Source organism: Artemia sp. Qi Xiang Cuo, chromosome 18 (genome assembly GCF_049724085.1).
Source record: "Artemia sp. Qi Xiang Cuo chromosome 18, ASM4972408v1, whole genome shotgun sequence".
Lineage (NCBI taxonomy): Eukaryota > Metazoa > Arthropoda > Branchiopoda > Anostraca > Artemiidae > Artemia > Artemia sp. Qi Xiang Cuo.
Genome location: NC_142811.1, coordinates 13205831 through 13224392, shown reverse-complemented (window position 1 = coordinate 13224392; position 18562 = coordinate 13205831). Strand labels below are relative to the sequence as shown.

Here is an 18562-nt window from a genome sequence, read left to right as displayed (position 1 = left end):
AAGTTTTAACGTCGTTCCCTACTTTCAGTTAAAAAAACTTGTTTTTTTTTATTTAATCAATAAATAAAAGACAAATTTAGGAGATTACACAAAAAGAGCGGGTTAAAGGTTTTTGGAAAGTCGAACCCAGGCTTTTATAAACAAATACTAGCCTCTATTATCTTTATTGTAAATGTCAAATCTTAACATAACAATGTGCTTATTTCCTCAGTTCTTTTGTCTATTTGTGCTGTATCTTCTTGAAAATGTTCTTGTTTATTATTTTTATGTTGGTCCGTCATTCATTTCAATAGTGTCTTTTCCGGAGTTATTCGAGGTGCAACAGAAAGGGCGCATATCACCTTTTCCAATCGGAGCAGATTTTGCAGCATCTCTTTCCTGGGAATTTTAGTTTCTTGGTTATTACCCACAGTTAAGGATTGAGGTCTAGTGTAGAGTACATAATCCAAGTATCGGATTTAAAGTGCAAAAGTAATTACAGTTATAATTACTGTTAGGCTATGGAAATTTCCAGGAAATTTTTTAGAATGTGAAATTGATGTTCTAATCAGTTTTAATTCGGGCAGTTATTTTGGAATATGTTTAATCTTCAAGATTGGATAATGAGGATTTCTTACTATGATATTTTGGCGGATAATATAATCATTTAAACCAGGAGACTCCCGTTGAAGAAGTTGATACTACCGAACAATTAATCCAAAAGAAATATCAATTCATTAACTGATATTAAATATACCCTAACTGGAAAAAAAAGTTTTATTTGAAGTATATGGTGTAATTTTAGCTTGGCAAATATGAAAGCTCTACCAAAGAGATAAAAAAGTGAACAAACAAGTGAAAATGAAGACATGTTTGATTATTATTTGCACAATCATTTCCAGTGCTTTTAGCTCATGGAGCTTATATCCAGGTACCCGTTTAGTAACCACAAGAAAAGGGGTAGTTCGGGGCATACAAATAAACTTTAAAGACAGGAATCTTGCACCAGTTGAGGCATTCCTTGGTATACCATATGCTTCTCCCCCAGTTGGAACTTTGAGATTTATGCCACCCGTTACCGCCCCACCGTGGCGGAATGTGCGAACAGCCGATAAACTAGGGCCTGTCTGTCCGCAGCAGTTTCCAGATATATCAAATGAAACAGCGGCTTTGAGTCGGATGCCAAAAGGCAGACTAGAAACATTGAAGAAAATGCAACCACTTTTAAGACATCAATCAGAAGATTGTCTTCATTTGAATATTTATACTCCCTTTGAAGGTAAGATATATCCTGTAGGGCGGAATATGTTCTGGATTAAAGGAAACTCTAGACGGTCAATCATTTTAATCAAAAGCTTCCGTCAATCAATTGATTAAAGCATGATTGACCATTTAGGAACCTGATTGACGCTTTAATAAAGCATTGGCGGTGATTGATGGAAAATTTGAATGACTCAAACGGTTCCTAGACGGTCAATCATGCTTTAATCAATTGATTGACGGAAAATTTTGATCAAAATGATTAACTGTCTAGGGTGTCCTTAAGAGAATCAATAGAAGACAATAGAAGTAGATTTTATTCTCAATATTTATTTCCCTATTCGGTTGCAATAGTGTTAAAAAAAAACTTTAGATAATCTTAAGAATATAATATTTCATATGAATATCAAACACAAACATTTTCTAAGTAATCAGTAACCTTGATCGATCAAATTAAATATAGCAAAGTTTAGGAACCAATTTTAAATTATTACAATACACTTTTGCTATACTAAATTTGAAAATTTTCTATCTCAGTTGCAAAAGTTCAAAGTTCATTCATTTTCAAAACCCATTACTATTCTTGTGAAAAAGAATTCCTACTTCTTGTATAGTTAATATAATACTATATCCTTCTCAAAACACGAAGTATTGCATTTTTTTGTATGTTTCTTTTAGGGGGCTGGAGGAATCGTGATCCAGCAAGAAGTTTGTAAATTCTTCTAAACATTTTTTTGCGCAATTGATTTTTTTAACATTTATGTTCATAAAAAGTTTTGATATAATAAATACAGGCAAATATAATTCTTTGACTTTATCTTGAAGCCCAAGACAATTTAGTTGCGATCATTGAGTATGTTATGCTCTATAATTAAACGACATCTCTGCACTTTAAATCAAAACTATCCATACATCAAACCAGAATTACGATATTAAATAGACTTTATATTGAAGAGTAATCGAAATTTGCTCAAAGATAGAGATTTTTTCAATAAGAATTGCCTTGTTCATTGTAGTTCAAATTCTGTTCCAATTCTTTAAGAATGACCCCTTAATCAAAAAGGCCACCAATTAGAATAAATAGCTCTTATAAAAGCACTAAAATAAACTTTAACGTAAAGAGCGAGGTATTGACTTGGGGATTAACCCAATCATATACGTGATAATTTCTTTTCGTCTCAAGTTTTGATGTTGCTCCTTACTTTCAGTTGAAAAACTTGTTTTTTTATTTCATTTCTGATCGTTTTTTTTAAAATAATGCTTGGAAATCCGATGCCCTCTTCATAGCAATTTCCCTTCCCTCATGAAAATTTCCTCCATGGAAAGATCCTCCCACGTAACCCTCCACCCCCCCCCCCACAACCAGAAAAAATCCCTCCTAAAATTGTCTGTATACTTCCAAATAACCAATACTATATGCAAACATTGGGCAAAGTTCACAACTTGCAGCCTTTCCCTTGGGGATTGTGGGGGATTAGTCATCCTCAAAGACATAGTTAGTATATTTTTCGACCATGTTGAATAAAATGGCTATCTCAAAATTTTGATCGGGTAGCTCTGGGAAAAAAAGCGTGGGAGGGGGCCTAGTTGCCCTCAATTTTTTGGTCACTTAAAAAGGGCACTAGAACTTTTAATTTCTGTTCAAATGAGCCATCCCGCGATATTCTAGGACCACTTGGTTGATTAGATTACCCCTGGAGAAAAAACAACAGAAAAACAAATAAAAACGCATCCGTGATCTTTCTTCTGGCAAAAAAAATGCAAAATTTCAAATTTTTGAAGATTGAAGCTTCAAATCTCTATTGTAGGGTTCTCTAATACGCTGAATCTGATTGTGTGATTTTCATTGAGGTTCTGTGAATTTTAGGGGGTGTTTCCTTCTTTTACGAAAATAAAGCAAATTTTATCAGGCGCGTAATTTTTGATAGGTGTGACTAAACTTAATGAAACTTATATATTTGTAACCAGCATAAAAATCTGATTCTTGTGATGGATCTATTGGTATCAAAATTCTGTTTTTAGAGTTTTGGCTACCACTGAGCCAGGTCGCTCCTTACTTACAGTTCGTAACGAACTGTTTGATAAGACTTCATTTTATATAGCCTAATATCATATTATATAGCGTTAATTCATAGCCTTATGAATTTTCATCCCAGGTATGCTCCCCGAAATTCCTCCTTTCCAACTATTTGAAGTTGTTTTTACGACAATAGCTTGGCACTTATTTTTTAGTTAATAATTTCTTTCTCTTGGATCCCTTCTCTCTCTCAATCTCTTTTTCTATCCTTTCCTCTCTTTCTCTCTTCTTCTCTTCTCTGTAATATTTTGTTTGTCTGTCTGTCTTCCTCTATCTCTATATTTCGCTGTTTTCTTTCTCACCGCCCCGTCTATCTCTTTCTCTGTATTCCTCCATTCTCTCTTTTTCTATTTCTTTTCCTCGCTTTTTTTCTCTTTCACTATTTCTCCAAATCTCACCCTGTATCTCCCTTTCTTGATCTGTTTGTCTTTCTGTTTCTTTTTTCCCTTAAAGGTCTCTATATTCCTCTCCGTATTTTTCTCCCCTTCTATTTCTGTACCTTACCTCTCTATCTCTTTAGAGAGAGATGCACTTATTTCTTTTTTAAGAGATGCACTTATTCTGCTCTAATTGACCAGCGTAAAGGGAATCCAAAAAAATTGCATTTCGAAAAACATGAAACTCTAGTGTATAAAGTCAAGCAGCCCCACAAATCTAAGCTAGGATAACAATAGTAGAAATATTTTTATAATATTATTAATTATATAAAAAATAATAATCATAACAATAATGGTAATAAAAATTTTTGCAGGTTAAATATGAGATAGTTAAAGGTTTTTCTTTGTTTTTTTTTTCACTAGAATCTGGCTCACCACAGTGGAACCAATTCACAAAAATGTAGGAAAGGGGGTGGGAAGAGCAAGGACTTTTTTTTATGTTATGTAACAATGATATAAAGAAACGTGTTTTTCAAAATATAGGGAAGAGAGCCCTTTTTTCTTAAGGCAGGTTCAAAAAAAAATTACTTTTTAATAGTCGAAAGTCATCGGAGGGTAACTAACCCCCCTCTCACGCCCACCATTCCTCCAAACCCATCCAATCAAAATTTTCAGATAGCCATTTTGTTCAACGTAGTAGAAAGTTCTGGAAAATGGGTTTTTGAGAATGACATCCCCCGCAGTCCTCAGGGCAAGGGTTATAAGTTATGCCCTGGGGTAATATAAGATTTATATTGAAAGTGATGTCGTACAAACTTCAAAAGGGCTCATTTGATTGGAAATTGAAAGGGCAAGTGCCTTTTTTAATAGTTGAAAGTGATTGGAGAGCGACTATCGCCCCTCTCACGCCCAACATTTCCCCAAACACATCCATCAAAATTTTGAGATGGCCATTTTGTTTAACGTAGTTGAAATTTCTGGAAATTAAGTCTTAAAGGATGACACCCACCCTAACAGCCCTTAGGGTAAGGGTTTTAATTTATTACAACCTTTGGGTTGGGTGTCTGTTCGTATCTTGTACAGTAAACTCCAAAAGGTTAGTTTTTTTTTTTTTTTTTCTTCTTTTTTGTTTAGCACTGAGTATGACTTGGCGGAGGCCCTTGTCGAAATATTTGCTTGTTTTTCGTCTTAATGTTTTTGCCACTGGCTTACAAAATCCTCGTTTTCTCACCTTTTTTTGGTTTCATTTTTCATTTATTATTTCCTTTCCTCTCTTAGTTTCATATGTTGTAATTTATGCCCTGGGGGCATATAAGGCATATGCATTTTGAAAAAAATATAAATGAATGTGCATTGTCAGTTTAATATACATTTACTGATATATAGTAACCAAAATGTTAATATTATTTGATTTATTAAAGTTATAAAAGTAGAAACATTTATGTTTTTTTCAATGAAGTGGACATTTTGTTCTGGCCTTGGGAAGGCATAGGGGTTTTGAGCCCAACTTATGTTAATTTCTGCTCGTTTTGAGTTTGGCTCAATTATTTATTGTAATTTCTGTTCGTTTTGGGTTTCATTTATTTTTTTATGGTGATTTGTGGTAGTTTCACGCTTTGAAGATTATTTGACTTTATTTCTGCTCATTTTTTGTTTAATGGAGTTCTTTACTTTTCTTTGAAAAACTTATTTAGTAGAAAAAGTTTTTAAATTAATTTCTAAGAAACATGAGTGTCTTGGCAGCATACACAGCGAAGGTCAAGGGTGTCATATACGAAAGCTGAGGGTAAAAGGATGAAGAATTAATTTCATTCTCATCAAGACAAAATTCTATAAGGCAACAAAATCAGTGCAGTGCTAAAAGGTGTAATAGCCATTATTATAGGGAAAAAGATCAAACATTTATTTATTAACACAGCATCAAATAAGGAAGTTGGTGTGGATAGGAAAACAAAAAAAAACACATCTGTTTATTTATTTAAATTGAGATAAACAGTTGGCTTAGAAGACTTGAGAACAAAATTAGAAAAAAAAAACACTTCTCGTTTTTATTCCTTTATGCACTTTTCACGCTTCAACTTGTGCTTAAGGGAAGGTATATTAAGATGCTTTTGTTTTTTGAAGTAGTTCTCTTCCCCAAAAATTGAATAGTAATTATCCAAAAACTTGGATTTTTCAAGCCACTCTGAAAATCATATGTGTAAGACTCCAAATCGGCATTTGGAATTGAATATAGAAATAGATAATAAACACACAATAGATAATTAGCGTACGCAGATAACAGATGTATAATAGATGATAAATATATATATATATATTTTAAAATATATATATATATATATATATATATATATATATATATAATATAGATATAGAATTAGATTTAGAAAAGATATAGAATTTCAAGACAGCGGTGTCATATTGCGTTTTCTTAGCTTTGGAAAACGACTTGCTAATGCATGTTTTTGAGTAATTGATCATGGTAGAGGATGGATCCCATTGTCTATTTCATCTTCCATTAGGTCCATTAATACAAAGTACTTCTTTCTTCCTATATCCCCTAGATACAAAGAAGTACGTCCATCCCTTTAAGTAGAGATAACATTGCTTGTGGCTAAGATCTATCTCTATTCATGTCATTTTCAGACCGCTATCGCTGATAGTGATAAGCCTTCGTTCCAGAAATGCCGGCTCGCAATGAGTCTATTGTCTTGATTGGCTGTCTTCTGAAGTCATTACTGAGCTGCAGTGTCTTTTCTGGTCGAATGGATCCTTATTGAATTAAGGAAAGACCTTGTTCTTGGCGGAATGCATTTTCTTCCTTCCAGCCCTTAGGAAGGCCTTCATGTTGACTTTCAATAAAATTGAAGCGATAAACCAATTCTCTCACTCGTTAGCTTTTCTGTATTCGTTTTTTTTTACCGATTCCTTCGAGATTTAAACTTTTTGGTAACCGTTCATTTTAGTGATATGGCTTTGTTATGCTAAAACATCCAGTAATTCAGCTTATTGATATTAAAAATATTAAGAAGAAAATGAAAAAAGAAATTAAATATTGTAAACTAGGTGTCACTACAAAATTTTTCATTTTAATTTTGAAGAGTAGAAAATAGGATTTAAAATCATATATTAGCTAGACTACTAGATCTGACAGCTCCTGGTCATCACCTAATGCTAAAATTTATAAGTTAGGGCTAAACGCACTAGCGTTGACCAAGTAAAGAGCAATACACCTTCTATGATTTTTTTTTCCTAGTCTCTTGTCAGAAGGCCCAGTCGTAAAGCCTTGGAAGGGCACTTATACAATCAAAAAGCTTAGATTTAATGCTCTTTTTGGGGACCAAGTAAAAGCGCTACGTAGAAAACTTGCATCAAAGTTGGTCACTCAAAACAATAGAAAAGTAAAATTCAAGTATAACTTTAGAGCATTCTCATAAAAGAAAAAGAAAATTGGAAATTATTGGCAGATATTTTCTTTGAACAATACAGCTGTCCTTTACCAAAACTAGTATCTGCACAGATAATTCAATTTTGATTTATAGTTACGCCCTTTCTCTTCTTGAGGCGGTGAATTCAACGGTACTGTCATAATTATTCTATGGGTTCTGCTCTCTGATCTGTTATCTAAAGGAGGTGGAAACAGATTCCACTGGTTGTCATTAGCAAAAACTTAGTACGGACTTTTAGAATCACAAGCAGAATCTTATGCCCAGCTAAAAATGATGGTTTGAACATAGAAAGGAAATAGACTCCGGAAAACCTATTGAAGAAATTCCGTCCCTTGACCTATTTCTCCCATTAAAAGCTTCAAAAATAAGTATTTTGCGATTTTTTTTGAACACTTGGAAAACACAGATACTAAGTGTTGTCAGAGTACAGCCGAATAGAATTATTATATTGAGCATTTTGAATTGTTAAATTAACCACTTGCAATTATCAATTTCATTGTCTGCATTTTAAACTTTTTAGGAAAGAATTGGGCAAAATTTATCGCAAAAAGTCGCGCAATAGCACCAAAACGGCACCCCTTATACACATTGATAGATAGATAGATAACTAATTGCTTAAATCCACAAGGGACAAGGCTGAAAAAAAAACTCACATACATTCAACTTCATTTCCAGCACTCAGTCCCTTCCATGCTTTACCAAATTCCTTTTACATCTGTTATTCTCAATTTCATATATATTGTTATTTCTTTTACTTTCTCATAATCTTATGGCCCAATTACTGAAACCAACCACTTATTTGACCCTACATTACCAAAAACAGTTCTTCCTGAATCCTTTAGTTCTAGACAAAAAGTTATAGTGAGATGAAGATCTTTGTCAGTATCTCTACAAATGGGGTATAAGTCGGGACCATTTGTTACCCTTGTGCTCCATAAATACTTCTTCATTTTAAATGAGCTAGGAAATAACTCCTCATTGACATTAACCTCTTAATTGCTTTACTATTTAAGCTCGATTTAAAATAAATGGTATATTTCTATACCTGTTTTCGTTGCTGGTAAACTCCAAGAGAAGTTGAGGTTACAACCTCACACTGCCATTGCTGAATATCCTTGTCTTCTAAAACACCCCTTATCAATTGTGCTTCATTTTCTATCTTCAGCCCCACTCCAATCCGTTCTTCCCATATTCTTGATAATCTACAACTGTTTAAAACTGATCTCACTTACGAAGCTCAAGAACTTTTCCGTTTATCCTGCAACATCCAGATGTAAGTTGCATCCCTAATAAGGTTCAAGCCTCCAGACCTCTTTCCATTGCCGGTAAGTTCTGAGTGACGCTGAGGCTGCGACTTCACACTTCCAATTCTGAATCTCCTCATATTCCAACATAACCATTACTAACTTTACTACATTTCCTACTTCCAGTCCTATCCCCTTCCCTTCATCTGAACACCTGATAACCCACAACTCAAGGAAATTGATCTAACGTGGGAAACCCATGGACTTTTTCATCTGTCCTGCAACACCTCCAGATATGATATTTTTACTAACCAATTATTTGGTAAAATAATAAATTATTTCAATATTCCATTGTTCTAACTGATCTTTTTACCCTTATAAATAAATCGTGTATCGCCTTTTCACATCGAACTGTCAACTTATATGGATTAATATCTGTTCTCTTTCAGTGTTAGCATTCCTGTTTATTTTCATTGGAAAAAGGTTTATTTGTTTATTATACTTGATAAACCATTTTTTTTTTTGCAGCAGCCGGTGTTCGAACCGGAGGAACTGAATCACAAAAAGCGAATTATCCAGTAATAGTGTATATTCACGGCGAATCTTATAGCTGGGGCTCTGGCAACCTATTTGACGGATCAGTGCTGGCAAGTGTGGGGCGAGTTGTTGTGGTTACCCTCAATTATAGACTTGGTGTCTTAGGTATGCTATTAATTAATTAATGTTTTTCTAAAACACTTATTGATCATGGTTACTCTGCAGATCGGTTCTCAGAAATGAAGTAGCATTTTAATGTTTTTCAACGTTTTCAGATGGATATGTCATATTTATTATGGGACTTGTTGGGGGGAGTCACTAAATGTCTTTATCACAGTTTTTTCTGACTAAAAACAAAATGTCATTTATAACTTCAATGATACAAAGTTATTTCCAACCTGTAATTGGTACATAAGAAGTGATAGAAGAAAAGCAGAAACAAGCAGTTTTGCTCTAAAAAATATTAACAATTTTTTAGTTATACCCGTTTTTAAATCTAATCAGTAATGGAAAAAGTGATCAAAATAAGGGTGCAATTGGAAATGGCACATTCATTCCTGCATCGTCTTTTCCACCCGACAAAGGTTTTTGCCTCAGCAAGAAGAGGCTTCCTCTTTCAAAATTTTTATCCCTATATTTCTGCTGTAAGGACGGAAACAGACGAGGTTTCTAGACCTCAATTGGACTCAGTGGAAAGTACAAGTAAGTGTCATAACTGTCCTTTTTGCAAGCCCATGAAATCAATTTTCTTGGGGGGAGGGGGGAAGTACTCTAAATTATTATCAACAGAGGAACTTATAAGAGGGTTGATTGGATGACCGTAAAAATTTGTGGGAAGTAAGAGGAAGTGTCCTATTTGAAACTGCAACTATGGAATTCATATTCGTTTATTTAAGTACATTAAATTATGTTTCTTTTACAATAACAAAAGAAATTAAAAATGTGAAAAAGAAAAAAAAAGTAAAAAAGGTTATTATACTAAATATGCTTACAAAATACGGAACGAAGAAGTTCGTACGGCACTTAACGTGTTCCAGTTTATTATGACGCCCAGGAATTATGCTGATCGGTGCAGATTGTGAAAAATAGATCAGTGTTTCTCGTTTGCTAATAGCTTTTTACATACTACAGTAAAGTTTCTATACTGCACCTTCCATAGTCTATACTTTTTTCGAAGTACATACTATCTGTTAACTGTTGTAAGTCATTACTTCTAGGATATAAACAACATGCCACTATTAACAGCAAAACATCCCTAACTGAATTTTTAGGTTTTTTAGCTCTACTGCAAAATTAGAGTTATGTATCATAACGTCATTTGAGTTAAAAATACTGTCGCGGACTATATTTGGTGGCCAAGAATGGATCTAGGATTGTTTTTAAGGGGGGGGGGGTCAAATTGGTTGATCCTATAAACTTGCGGTAGGAGCAAGTTTAATTAACGCAAACTTTGCGTTAATTAAGTAAATTACGCTGTTTTAGACTATGTTAGAGGGCGCCCCCTCGCCCCCTGGATCCGCCACTGTTGGCGGCCTTGTTGAGAATTAAAAAAAATATGGTACAAGTATTGAGCTGTAAGGCTCTCTAAGGGTAATTTAACGAAATTGATTTTTTTTTATCCAATAAATAGCTGGCAGATAGTTCCCCTCAACCAATCAATCATTTTATTTTTGCTAAAGCACTATTACAAACGTGAAACAGTTATTCGGCTTAATAAGCCTAGCTCGTTCTGGGTAAAACAATACAATACAAAAAAAAACTGAAAGAACCATAAGCAATAGGCTAAATCACATCATAGGTGCAGAATAAAGATAAAGGAGAATATACACTAGAATACAAAAAAGGAGAAGAGAGCAAGACGAGAACTTTAACAGTTAGAAAGGTTCCTGAAAATACTATTGAAAGAAGAAGAGAGAGAGATGTATTATTTGGGATATAATTCCAGAAAAAGATTCCAATTTTTATTTTTTTTCAATTAGATTCTGTAGCCTGTAGTCAGACTTCTTCAATATAAGAAAAACTCGAAAAGAAAAAAACAAGGACATGTACAGCCAGTGAAATGAAAATGCAATGCAAATATTTTGACTTAAACATCCACTCGACCGTGCTTAGTGCAAAAATAAAAAAAGGAACTTAAAAAACAACTACTTAAATAAATAAAAACCAAACCGTAAAAAAAGCAACACTAAAATGAAAGTAAGACCTAAAATAAACACTTTTTCTAAAAAAAAGATTTTTTCTTCTTTTCGAGCTTTGCATTCGTATTTTGAAGGGCATTTGCATTAGGGAGATATTACCCAGATACTGCGTTATGCTGAAAGAAATATGCAAAAGAAAATTTACTGTATCTCTCAAAAGAGAATTTCTGCCACGCTTATTTCACGATAAAGAAATATAGCAAGTGAAAATTGAAGAATTTGAATTCATACTGCCAATAATATTACAAATTTTGAAATTGCTTTTTCCATCTAGGATACATTTAAAAATTAAGTTTTCTTACCACTAAAAGCATGAACGGTAGCAACTTTGAAGAATCAAGTACAGTAAAAATGAAGTGTTTATTTTTTTAACTTGGTAAATAGAAACTTTTTCTTGTGAAAATTTACAATTATTAAGGATGAAGACGTCCATAAACAGTTATAGAGTTTTTGGTCGTTATGGGTGTCGAATTTGTTAGAAAAAAAATGGGCAAAAAATAGAAAATAAACATGTCAAAAACGAATGATAGCAAAAAGCCTAGGAAGCCGCAGTTTTTCTCTGAATATGTGGGTGTGTTTGGAAAAAAAAAACATTGTTAATTTTACAATTATTTAAGACGAAACGGTTTATCAAATCGAACTAATTAGCTTTACTTCTTCATCTTGACGGTTCAAAAAAGCGGAACTAACAAAAATGTGATGCTATAGTAGGGACTTCATTTGTAAACTGGCAAAATAAAAATCTTAGAAGAATCATAGCAATTTTCAGATATGAATAGATGATTTGTGCACTGGGTAAAAAAAGTACTAAAAAAAAAGAAATCAGTTATCATATTCAGTTAGTCGGAAGGCCATTAAATTTAATTAGATTAGTTTTCCGAAAGAGAAGCTTTTTCAAAACAAGTAGAAGCAAAATATGAAAACCTAAGATAAGTAGAAATAAAGTCTTATGATAATTAAAACTCAAAATAACCAGAAATTAAAATAAATAATCACATCAAACATAAAGATAATAGACAAGGGTATAGATGAATAAACAAATCCTAAATGAGTAAGAATTAAAACGAATAATTAAGTCAAAATTAAAATGGACTGGAATTATTACTAAAAGGAGTAGGGCTACTGTCCTCGTAAATCTCCTACGGACTTTTGCATTATTTGGGTTTTGTTGAAAACTATGTATGCTTTGAAAAGAGTTTTTCAATTTGTAAAAAAATGACAGAAGATACAAGTGATATAAAATTACCATAATAATCAATATGACTTTCGAAAATAAAAGAAACTAAACTGGATGTTTAACACACAGGCTACTGATATAAATTCCTGGCAATTAATTCTTGCAATTCAAAACTTTACATATAATCATTTTGTTTTTTCATTTTCATAATTATAAAAGAAAATTTACAAAAATTAGTTTCCAGTAAAGTACAAATGACGCAATATCTTTCAGGAGGCTTAAGGGAGGGGTAGTAACCCTAATCTTGTCTGTATTATTTTATCTCTTTTTAGATTTAGCTCGAATATTAATTTTATTTTTTACTGTTGTAGGATTGTTTTTGTTCATCTATATCAATATATAATATCTTTGTAATTATATGATTATTAATTTTAAAATATTTTCGTTTTTGGGGTTCGCTTATTCATTGAAATTCATTTCTGGTCTGTTAAAGCTGAAATCATTACAGAAGTTTGTTTCTGCTTGTTTTAAATTTTTATATGACTTTAAGTTTTCATTCAGTTTTGTATTCCTAGCCTTACTTAAGATACTGAAGATACACCATTTGGACAAACTGGACACGCATAGTGTCTTTTGATTTATTTCAACATCTCCCTCAACATTCCATGTAGGTTTTAACTTAATACATTTAGTCCTTCCTGAGATATAGAATAGGCTCTCTTTTGACAGCCTTGACACATTATTCAGTTCAACATTCCCTGAAAATTTTAATATAATATCCTCCGTCATTCCTGTGATATTTCAGATACACCATTTTGACTATCTGGATCCATATAGTGTCTCTTGATTTAGTTCATTATTAAATAAAAAAAACAAGTTTCTTCAACTGAAAGTAAGCAGCAACATTAAAACATAAAACGAACAGAAACTATTACGCATATGAGAGGATTCGCCACCTCGTCAATACCTACACTCTTTTCGCTAAAGTTCGAATTTTGTTTCAACTCTTTAAGAATGACCCCTGAATCACAAAGACCATTTAATTATAAGAAACAGGGCTTTTGAAAGTACTAAAAATAATTCAGCGCAAAGAGCGAGGTATGGACGAGGGGGCGGACCCCCTCATATACATAATAATTTCTGTTCGTTTTAATTTTTAATGTTTTCCTTACTTTCAGTTGAAAAAACTAGTTTTTTTTTATTTAATTTCTTATCGTTCTTTAAATAGTGCTGGGAAAACCGGCAACTCCTTCATGGAAAATTCTCTTCTCCCATGAAAATTACTCCGTGGAAATATCCTGCTACCTAAACCCCTCCTCCTGATTCCTCTCATCCCCCACCAGAAAAAATCCCCCTGAAAACGTCTGTAAACTTCCTAATAACCAATACTATATGTAAATAATGGGTAAAGTTGACAACCTGCAGCCCTTCCCCCGGGGACTGTGGGGGATTAAGTCGTCCTCAGATGTGTAGTTATTCGATTTTTCGACTATACTGAACAAAATGGATATCTCAAAAATTTGATCCGGTGACGTTGGGAAATATGACCGTGGGAGGGGGCCTAGTTCCCCTTCAATTTTTTTGGTTACTTAAAAAGGGCACTAGACCTTTTAATTTCCGTTAGAATGAGCCCTCTGACGATATTCTAGGACCATTGGATTGATAAAACCACCCCCGAAAAACAAATAACAAATAAACAATTAAACACGGATCCGTGATCTTTCTTCTGGCAAAAAATACAAAATACAACATTTTTGTAGATAAAAATTTGAAATCTATTCAGTAGTATTCTATGATATGCTGGATCTGATGGTGAGATTTTCATTAGGATTCTATAACTTTCAGGGGGTATTTCCTCCTTTTTGTAGAAAATAAGGGAAATTTTCTCAGGCTCGTAACTTTTGATGGGTGTGGCTAAACCTGATAAAGCTTATATTTTGAAAATCCGCATAAAAATTCAATTCTTTTGATGTATCTATTCTGATTAAAATTCCGTTTTTTAGGGTTGCGGTTACTATTCAGCCGGGTCGCTCCTTACTTACATCAATACTCTCTGAAATTTTCAATTTAATTTTATTAGCTGTCCCTGACATATTCCAGTTACGTCATTTTGACAATCTGAATGCTCGTAGTTTCTTTTGGTTTATTTCAGTATTCTCCTCAGCATTCCCTGGAATTTTCAACTTAATACATTTAGCCGTTCTTGAGATATTTCAAATGCTCCGTTTTCATAACCTTGATGCAAATGATATCTTTTGAAATTATGCAACATCTCTTTAAACTCTCCTTCAAAGTTTCAAGCTAAATCCCTAAGCTGTTCCTGGGATATTCCGGATGAGACATTTTGACAACCTTTATGCATATAGTATAGTATCATTTGATTAAGTTCAATATCCCTCAGCATTCCTTGAAAGTTTCAACTTAATACCCTTGGTCATCGCCCAGATATTGAGATACGCCATTTTGACTACCTGAATGCAAACAGTGTCTTTTGCTATAATGTAATATCCCCTCGACATTTTCTGAAAGTTCAACTTAATCTCCTTAACTATTCCTAGGATACTGCAGATACGTACTTTTGACAACCTAGATCCGCATTGTGTCTTTTGATTCATTTAAACGTCTCAATGAACATTTACTGAAGTTTTAACTTATTACTCTGACCTGTTCCTTAAGTATTACTAATTTACAATTTTTTGTTGTTAATTAAAAAAAAGTATTCACAAAATATGTTTTTCGAAGAAGAGTAAAGAACTCCATTAAACAAAAAATGAGCAAAAATAAAATCAAATAATCTACCAAGCGTGAAACTACCATAAATAAGCATCGATAAATAAATGAAACCCAAAACGAACAGAAATTACAATAAATAACCGAGTCAAAAACAAAACGAGTAAAAATTAACATAAGTTGGGCTCAAAACCCCTATGCCTTCCCAAGGCCACAACATAAATTGCACTTTACTGAAAAAAAATTAAATGTTTTTACTTTATATCTTTAATAAATTAAATAATGTTAATATTTTGATTACTAAATATCAGTATATGTATATTAAACTGACAATGCACATTCATTTATATTTTTTTCAGTAAAGTGCAAATTATGTTCTGGCCTCGGAAATTGCAAGTTCATTTGTATTTTTTTTTTCAGTAAAGTGCAAATTATGTTCTGGCCTTGGGAAGGCATAGGGGTTTCTATGGCCTTGGGAAGGCATAGAAATTTCTACAACAACTTTCTGTATAAGCCTTATATGCCCCAGGGCATAACTTAAAACCCTTGCACGGAGGGCTCTGATGGGGTTATCATCCTAAAAGACCTGATTTCCAGAACTTTCAACAACGTTGAACAAAACGGATACTCCGTTGAACAAAATGAATATCTCAAAATTTTGATTGGATGTGTTTGGGGAAATGGTGGTTGTGAGAGGGGGGTTAGTTGCCCTCCAATCACTTTCGACTATTAAAAGTGCACTAGCCCTTACATTTTCCAATTGATTGAGCCCCTTTTGTAGTTTCTACAACATAGCTTTCTATAAGAACCTTATTGCCCCCAGGGCATAAGTTACGACACTTTCTCTGAGCGCTGTGGGGGTGGAGACGTTGTCATCCTTAAAGACCTAATTTCCAAAACTTTCAACTACGTTGAATAAAAATGCTATCTAAAAATTTTGAATGGATGTGGTTGAGGAAAAGCTGGGCAAGAGAGGGGGGTTAGTTGCCCTCAAATCACTTTCGAGACTATTAAAAAGGACACTAGACCTTTGAATTTCCAATCGAATGAGCCCTTCTTCAAGTTTCTACGACAAAGATTTCGATAAAAACTATAGGCCTCCAGGGCATAACTTATCAAAGGTTCTAATCAAAGGTAAAATTTCCTGACCTTTAAAATGCGCGGAGAAAATGGCTATCTCAAAATTTCGATTGGATGTTTTAGTAGGGTAAGAAGTTCCATTTCTATGGGGCCCCCGTACAAACAGGTTCTTCTAGTAGTCCTATTCTACAGGAGCATTACACTCTTTGCCAGGGGAATGACGCAATTAATTAAACCTGTATTATAAAACCAGCGTGTCTTGTTTCGAGTTTTAACGGACAAGTTTTTTTGATAACTTGATAGGTGATTTGAATAAAAGGAATTCAAATATTTTGTCTAGCAGGAGATAACTTAATTTACTTAGACAATGAACGAGAGAAAAAAAGGGGTAATGACCGAAAATTGTTTTGGAGGAGATGGAATGAATGTGTATTGTATAATACACAAGTGATTATTTGCACAGTGTCGTCAATTTTAAATAGTTTAGAAATAAAAAATTAACAAGAAATGGCTGAAAAGTGTTTTGAGGGAGTTGAGTTGCACGAGGGTTGACTTGCCCGAGGGCTCAGTTACATACGGATTCAGTTACACGGGGATTAGTTAAATGGGGTCAAGTTGCATGGGAGGTTCAGTAGCACGAGGGGTTCAGTTGTATGGAGGAGTTCAGAAGCTTGGGATTCAGTTACATGGGGTCGATGATCGTTATAATACACAAGTTCTATTTGAACAGTGTTGTGAGATCCCCTACCACACCCCCAAAGGACTCCGATCCCACCCAAACCAACCCCTGTATTAGCGAAGTTAATCGGTGGTCGTTATAATAAACAAGCTTTAGTTTACGAGATTTGGGGGCTTGAGTTGCACGAGAGATCAGTGACATACAGAGTCAGTTACACGGGGGGGTTTAGTTAAATTTTCGTCTGAAAAATAGGAGTTCACACTTAAAAAAGTTCTATTAAGAGCTATTTTTATGGAAATGGTTAATTTTTGAAACAAATCTATGCTTTTCTGACTGAACATAAACATTTGAATCAGAAAAAGGTGAAAATGTACACATCTAAAACAGAAAAGTGTGTTTTGACTATATTTTCTATAATTTAGTCTTAAAAATAGGAGTTCACACTTAAAAAGTTCTATTAAGAGCTATTTTTATGGAAATGGTTCATTTTTGAACCAAAACTATGCTTTTCTGACTGAAGATATACATTATAATCAGAGAAATTGTTTAAAAATACGCTAAAAGATGATTCCCGTGAAGCTATTGTAGTTTTCTATAAAAAATGAATGATTTTCAAAATCAAAGAAAATGGCCCCATCTTTAAAAAAAATAGCCTTAACTAGTTAAAACTGCACATAAATTCTTGATTTTCAATCTAACTTAACTTGTAGGAATAGGACTTCATTCAAACAAGTAAATCAGCTTTATTTAAAGTATATTAATTGCACAAAAAAGACTATTATTTTTCCTTGTTTTTCCCTTCAGGTGCTAAGGTCTCCATCTCGCTTTCAGTTGCATAGAGGGGTGAGTTGCACGAGGGTTCAGTTAAAGGGGATACCGTTGCACGGGGGGGTTTCGGTTAGACACGGGTTCAGTGACAAGGGGACTTGAGGTGCACGGGGGGTCTCCCTTTTTTCGCAAATCGGGCCCCCTGTTTTCAAAATCCTTTGTTCTTCTGAGGGTTGGAGCATTTGGTGGCTAGATATTAAACGTAATTAAATTTAGCACGGAGGTTCAGTTGTCCAGGGTTTCAGTTATACAGGGGTTCAGTTACATGGGGGTTCTTTGTGTTAAATAATTAGTTTTTGTATCTTTTAAAAGAACTTTACGGGGATTGAGAGACTCAGATGCCTAATTCCGTGTGATTTTTCTTTACGAAGGTTAAGAATGTGCCTCACGGGTAATTAAAGAATGAGATGCTTACATCAACAATACAAAGAATAAGCTCAGATACTTAATAGATTTGACGCTTACAAGGGACATTGCTAGAAAGTATTCAATAGCTTAATTGAAAAGTAACGATAGAATGACATTGTGACTTAACCTAGCTTTACCTCGCCGATGTGGTCTGTATAATACATAAGTAACTTTTGAAAAATATTGTCAATTTAAACAGACCGGGCTGAAAAGTGTGAGGAGGGGGGGGGGGTGCATAGAGGAGTGAGTTGCACGAGGGGTCAGTTAAAGGGGATCCAGGTGCACGGGGGGTTTTGGTTATACAGAGGTTCAGTTACAAGGGGGGTTCAGTTGCACGGGGGGTATCCCTATTTTCGTAAATCGGGCTCCCTGTTTTCAAAATCCCTTTTTCTTCTGAGGGTTGGAGCATTTGGTGGCTAGATATTAAACGTAATGAAATTTAGCGCGGAAGTTCAGTTGTACAGGGTTTCAGTTATACAGGGGTTCAGTTACATGGGGGGTTCTTTGTGTTAAATAAGTAGTTTTTGTATCTTTTAAAA

At 33.9% G+C, this 18562-nt stretch overlaps 1 protein-coding gene across 1 annotated transcript in view; it reads left to right on the top strand.

Annotated features, from left to right (window-relative positions):
• Positions 1–450: 450 nt before the first annotated feature.
• Positions 451–18562, top strand: part of LOC148941219 (neuroligin-4, Y-linked-like) — a 73967-nt gene continuing 55855 nt past the window's right edge. The window contains exons 1-2 of the mRNA XM_089104125.1: positions 451–1258; positions 8915–9088. Coding sequence (XP_088960251.1) covers positions 841–1258; positions 8915–9088 — 592 coding nt within the window. The 5' untranslated portion in view covers positions 451–840. The remainder of the gene's footprint in view (positions 1259–8914; positions 9089–18562) is intronic.